General features: G+C 40.0%; 1 protein-coding gene across 1 annotated transcript; it reads left to right on the top strand.

Annotated features, from left to right (window-relative positions):
• Window positions 1-421: 421 nt before the first annotated feature.
• On the top strand, window positions 422-3,396 carry LOC121664013 (interleukin-8-like). The gene is made up of 4 exons (XM_042026974.1): window positions 422-588; window positions 1,236-1,374; window positions 2,327-2,410; window positions 3,011-3,396. Exons 1-4 carry the CDS (start codon window positions 525-527, stop codon window positions 3,084-3,086), a joined length of 363 nt encoding a protein of 120 aa, XP_041882908.1. The 5' UTR covers window positions 422-524; the 3' UTR covers window positions 3,087-3,396.
• Window positions 3,397-6,000: the final 2,604 nt, after the last annotated feature.

Below are 6,000 nucleotides of genomic sequence, written 5' to 3'. Positions count from 1 at the left end.
ACTGGCTAAATTACTTCATTGGATTGATATCAAAATATAGAGTGTAAGATTGGGATGAAAAGTTCCTGTAATTATGCTGTGTAACCGTTTTTGCACAAGGCACTTAAGCATGATGCAAAGAGCTGAACAGAAATTCTATGTTTGCAGAGGAGGGAAAAAGTCCCTTTATTTTGGCTCAGAGGGATGCCTGGTAATGTATTGATTTCCAAGTGCAAGCTCAGCATTGTTGGTTAAAGCCAATATCCCATGAAGAAGTGCAAACAGGAAGTGATGGATAACAATAACAACTTAAAGAAATAATTGAAAATATACAGCAGCAAAAGCTAGGGAGGTTTGAAGTGCCACTGAATGGACTGCACAGAGGTTTGGATTTCTTATGCAATACTCTCCTGTGTTAGGAAACCTGCAAGTGCAGAACCCACCTCTCAGCACTCAGGCTGCCGCGAGTGCGCCTTTCAGGTATAAAATCTGGTGGGACACAGCACCAGAACAGGACCTCTGTCAAGAGGATAACGTGCACAGCAATGGATGGCAAACCTGTTGCTGTCGCTTTGGTTCTCTACTTGGTCTCAATGGCAGGGTCAGAAGGTAAGAAAATTATTTCTTAAAACTCATGTAAGCAATTAATAAGTATACATATGCAAATGCAAATGGGCTTATGCTATGTCCATGATGACTTTTTGCAAGAGAAGTGCATCCTCAGTAAATTGTCATTCAGAATTAAAAAGGATAATTTGTACCTGATAGGATGCTGTGGATGTTTCCAGAAGTAAAATATGCTTCTGTCAGCAAATGAGTTTATTCCTATGCCACAATATATGCCTGTCTCTAGATTTTAAGAAGTGTTTGAATTAAAATGGGACCTTTTTTCCTAAATATGTCCATAGACATTTTCTTTTCCAAAAGACAGTTTTGTCCTATTTGCAATTTTATTCTCAGCAGGCAGGTTGATGACAGAGCAAGAATTATCCCATTTGCAAGAAAGAATAAAGAAAATGAGCAGATAATAGTAGCAGAAGCTTAGCAATCCAAGTTCAAATTCAAATGCACCTGCACACCAACAGCTTTGAAAATGCAGCTGCTGTGTTGAGCAGATGCAGTTAATTTTATCTCAGCATCCAGCAAATCAGAGTGTCTAAGGAACAAGAATGAGGCTACAGGAGGGAATACGGTTTCCTTCAGGGGAGCAAATAGAGACTGCTCATGTACCTAGACAACTGAGTTTTGTTCCATAGGTAAGGCCCTGGAGAAGACAGATGGAAGACGCTCCCAATGCCAGTGCATAAGCACTCATTCCAAGTTCATCCCTCCCAAGACTATTCAGGATGTGAGATTAAGCCAAAGAGGACCTCACTGCAAAAATGTGGAAATCATGTGAGCACTTTTTCTAAATAACATCTTGCTTCTAACAGGAGGGCACTTCTCACCCTATTTACTTATGTACTTCGAGTGGAAGGATGTTTACCTTGCAAAGCCTCAAGGACATCAAGTATCAGGAATGAGGCCTTATATCCAAAGGAAGACGCTAATTCCCAGCCAATGTTACAAGCAGCTTCCAGAGTATTTTAAATCTCTTTCTGCTGTTATCTTACTTATGACCAACATCAGAGTGGAGAATCAGATTCCCAGAACACAGGGCACAACTAATAACTTAGACAAGGAAGACTCAATCAAAGACAAAATCTTGATCCTCTTGACATGAATTAAAACAATTTCCTCTGACTTGGCCTGCATGTGGCAAAGTTTGAAAGGCTCCAAGTTATTTCCTGTGTCAGAATTGCACATGGAGCATTTCCCTTTGTGAGGAGTGGGGAATCTGGATTACACTCCATGTGGGCACAAAATAAAAGATACGGTAAGCTTCACTTAAAACCAGTCCTGGAACTAGTCACAGGAACTGGACTAGCACAGTCAGTAAACAGAAGGGCTCTGTCAGGCTTTTATGCTTTCACTATGGTCTCTGAAGCAACTAAAGGTCATACAATCATAGCCTCTGTGGAGCACTGCATGGCATCCAGCTCCACCTCACTAGGAATTGGTAATTCAAACCGTGTTTGGTTAAAAAAAATACTTTTCAAGATAATTAAGTTCCTGAAAGATCTGCTGAAATATGGCCAGATAGAGAACTGAAACCAAACAGAAATTCATTAGGCTCATTATAAGATTACAGCATAAGCACCTGTACTGACGTCATTCATAAAAACCCCCAAACAAATAAGACAAGACCAAGCAGGTCCTTCATCTACTGGCTGAGAGAAATTTCCAGCCATTAGGAGAAGCGTGAGGTACACACCTGGCTTTCACTTCTCTGCTTCTTTCTTGGCAGAGCTACGCTGAAAGACGGCAGGGAAGTGTGCGTGGAACCCACTGCGCCCTGGGTCCGGCTCATTCTAAAAGCTCTGCTGGCCAGGTAAGCTGTTTCCTTTACTAGAACACCTGCACTTAAAAACTCATTTTAGAAGGCTACTTAAATTCTTGGCATGCAAATGTTCACCCTCTTCAGGCATTAGTAATTCTTTCCATCAGTTCTCGCTAAAGCGAGATTTCTACATGCCTGGAGAGTGAAATAGTTTCCTTTGATACCTTCCTGGTGTGTTAAACCACCCAAAAGGCTATGGCTATGATGCCCCTACACCTCTGCTGAGAGACAGCACATTCTGTGTGTCTGACACTTCCAAAAATCAAGGTCTCAAAAACTCACTTCCTCTTTCTGGGTATAATTCAGACATGCAGCTGGCATTTTCAAGAGCTTTCACTGCTGTAGACTGGGACAGTCAAATCCCTACTTTGCACACAGGCAGACGGAAGTCCTTTTTATTGGAGCAGTTCATGCAGGAGCAAAGACAAAAAAAAAATTTTTTTGTCTTTGCACAAATGTCAGTTGGTTGGTACAGTAAAAATAATTCATTAACGATTCGTGAGCACTTACTACTCTCCCTGTAGCTTGTATTAATAGTAACTGTTTCTTTAATGAATTTCTGAATTCACTTTATACTTAATCTAATTACAGGGCGAGGGACAATGTTGAGTCACCAGTCAAAGAAAAGTCCAGGAAAAATAAACCTTGGATTTCTGCAAGCATATGAAATGAGAGAAAACATTGCTGCTGAGAATGCCATCATTTCTGCTGAGAATGCCCCCTCTGCTACATTACTACAGCTGATTATTTTTCTTTCCCTGAGATGGTTGCTGATTCATTTTATTTCCTTTGCTGTCTCTCGCTCTAAACTTCTGTGTGTGATACATCACGGAGTTCAAGCTTAATCGAAGTGTTTTAGTGCTGTAAGGATGAGAATAAACAAGATGAAATTAGATACCCCTTAATGGCCTTACTTAAAGCAGAAACAGAATGGATGCGATTAGCAAACACATGAATAAACACATAATAAGGAAGCATCTGTGTAGCTTTGAAGGAAGTTGTCTCTCACACACTTGTTGCAGTTGTTTGAAGGTGACAAGACGACAATGGATGTGGCAGGTGTCGTAGGTAGAGTCAAATCGTCTTTCTGAAATCCTTTCACAGCCCTCACTAAACATTGGAAATAGTGAGGCTAAGAAACATGCCTTGGAAATGGATAATTAACAGGTGAATACATAGAGACGAAGGGCAGAATGAAAAGATCAACTTTTACTGATAAAGGGATGTCACCTATGGATTCTTACACCACCTTGTGTAGTGTCCTGTCTGGTTTCGCAGTCCCACAAGGGGTTTGGGAACAATGTTTGCCATGAGTTGAAGAACTCTGATGACGCTAAATGATGATGTGAAAACAAGGCTCATCTATAAAGAACTGCAGAAAGACCTTAGGAGATTCACTGATTAAGCAACAAACTACCAGGTGAAATTCCCTGTAGGAAGTAGCCTAAGTGATTGACATAGTCAAAAATTAACAAAGCTCCTATAAAAGTAAGTTATTCTAGGCTGACCATCAGTACATAGGAGAGATGCTAGGTGTACGATGCTAGATGTATGATCGGAATATCAGATCAGGGAATGAAGTGTGTTTATAAGTGACTTTAGCTAAATGGTATTTGGCTGGGTGTAAAGAAGATGCAGGCAAGCACAGGCTGATACCTAAACTGCCTCCTGTCTCATCAACAGTTCTAAGTCACTGCCAGCCTCGGGGTAAAGACTGGGAGCTCATGGCTTTCATAAGGGAGCAGCTAAAAATAGAGATGCTACATCACCTGTGTTACTTCTATTTGTTGTGCTGCAGTTTCCATTCACAGATAGGAAGATGAAGGCAGAGAGACACATATATACATATATACTAAAAGAAGTTTAGAAGTAATATTTCTGAAGAAAAGACATTATTTATTTCAATATAACAGAAAATACTTGCTCAATTTTTTCTCTCATGTTAGGTCACAGATTAGTCCGAGTTGGAAGGGACCCAGAAGAATCATTGAGTCCAACTCTTAAGTGAAAGGCCATTATGGGGATTGAACCTGTGACCTTGGTGTTATTAGCACCGTGTTCTACCTGACACCCTAATAGATCACATTTTTCATTTTACAAAAGGATTTTACAGCTTACATTTTTGTTCTGTGTTGTTTCTCCTGGGTCCAAGGGAATGCTTATATGACTAAACATTAATGTTAATGTGTCAATTCCCGTAGATTTATTGTTGATTTCTTTCTACAGTTGAAAAGATGTTTTGTCTTAGTGATTTGCTTCCCACTTTATGGCTGGCCATATGAATCTAATTTCTGAGGTAGAAAGCACTGAAGTGCAGATTCTAGCAGCAATCATCAGACTAGACATACATGGTGAGAGTGGTGGAGAACTCAAAAATGCTCTAAGTGCCCTGTGGGCTTCAATCTTGTTTGGGTTCTGAGGTTTGACCCCCAGCAGTCACCTCACCAAACCAGCTCTGGACTCAGATCTGAATCCATGAGCTGACTGAACACATCCACTGTTCCTTCCTGCTGCTGCACCACCAGGTTTTGGTGAGCAGTAAGATTTGACCTGTCCAGCAGCTTGAAATCCATTGGGTCATCAAGTTTACATATTACAGCTTTTATGCCAAACAGATCTCACTTATAAGAGTCAGAGATGAAGGTGTGACGTGTTATGGCCACTGACTGCTTCTAATTTAATCAAAAGTTCCTGGCACAAACTTCTTAAAAATTACTATGTGTTTCCTCCTGCCATTTCCAGGTCTTATTTGCATAGTGAGAAAATGCTTCCGGCCGAGCTGATGAGAGGCAAATGCAAGTAAGCAATAAATGAAGCCTTATAGGGCAGGTAAAGCCCAGGTGCTGGTGCCCAAAAATTCTCTAGGTGGACTTAGTATCTCTTCTGTTCCAACCAGGTAGACAAATTTTATTTGTAGTATGTATATTTGTTAATATCTTCTAGTATTTTATGTTAACACTACAAGTAATAGTAATGTATCCTTTTCTAATATTACTAGATACCTTGTATTAATATTTTCAATACATTTTCATATTGAGTTGGAGCAAATGAAACATTTCATTTAATCCACAACAAATTTTTAAGTGAAAGCTACAATACAGAATTGACTTTTTTTCAAACAGAACTGAAATACATATCAAAAGTAAACATGTAGTAACATACTACTGTTTTTGTAAATACATTATAAAATACACAATAAAATACATTATGAATACATAATAAATACATTAAAAGGCAAATCAACTTGAAAGCTGTACTGCTACTTTGTGATTCCAGAGGTATCCAGGAAAGTCCAGCACTTGCCGTGATCTGACTAAGGCTACATAACCGTCTATATTTAAACACTGAAGTTTGAAAAACCCCACGAGCTGACCTAAGCCTTTCTCCTTCCCTTGCTGTCACTTCCTCCTACAGCAATTCTCAAACCTAGCAGATATTTTGCTTTTTACGCATATCTTCCCCAAGCTCTGCCTCATTGCAGACTTCCACAAGTGTTTGCTCAACACTGGGCACAGCTTCCGAGCAGCGGAAGCAACTATTTCACAGCTTCTGTATTTGTCCCTTCAGCTCCCTGCAGCTCA

Source organism: Corvus kubaryi, unplaced genomic scaffold, assembly GCF_017639235.1.
Source record: "Corvus kubaryi isolate FWS band 111438036 unplaced genomic scaffold, C.kubaryi_AGA036_p1.0 37292, whole genome shotgun sequence".
Classification (NCBI taxonomy): Eukaryota; Metazoa; Chordata; class Aves; order Passeriformes; family Corvidae; genus Corvus; species Corvus kubaryi.
This window is presented reverse-complemented; position numbering and strand designations above follow the sequence as displayed.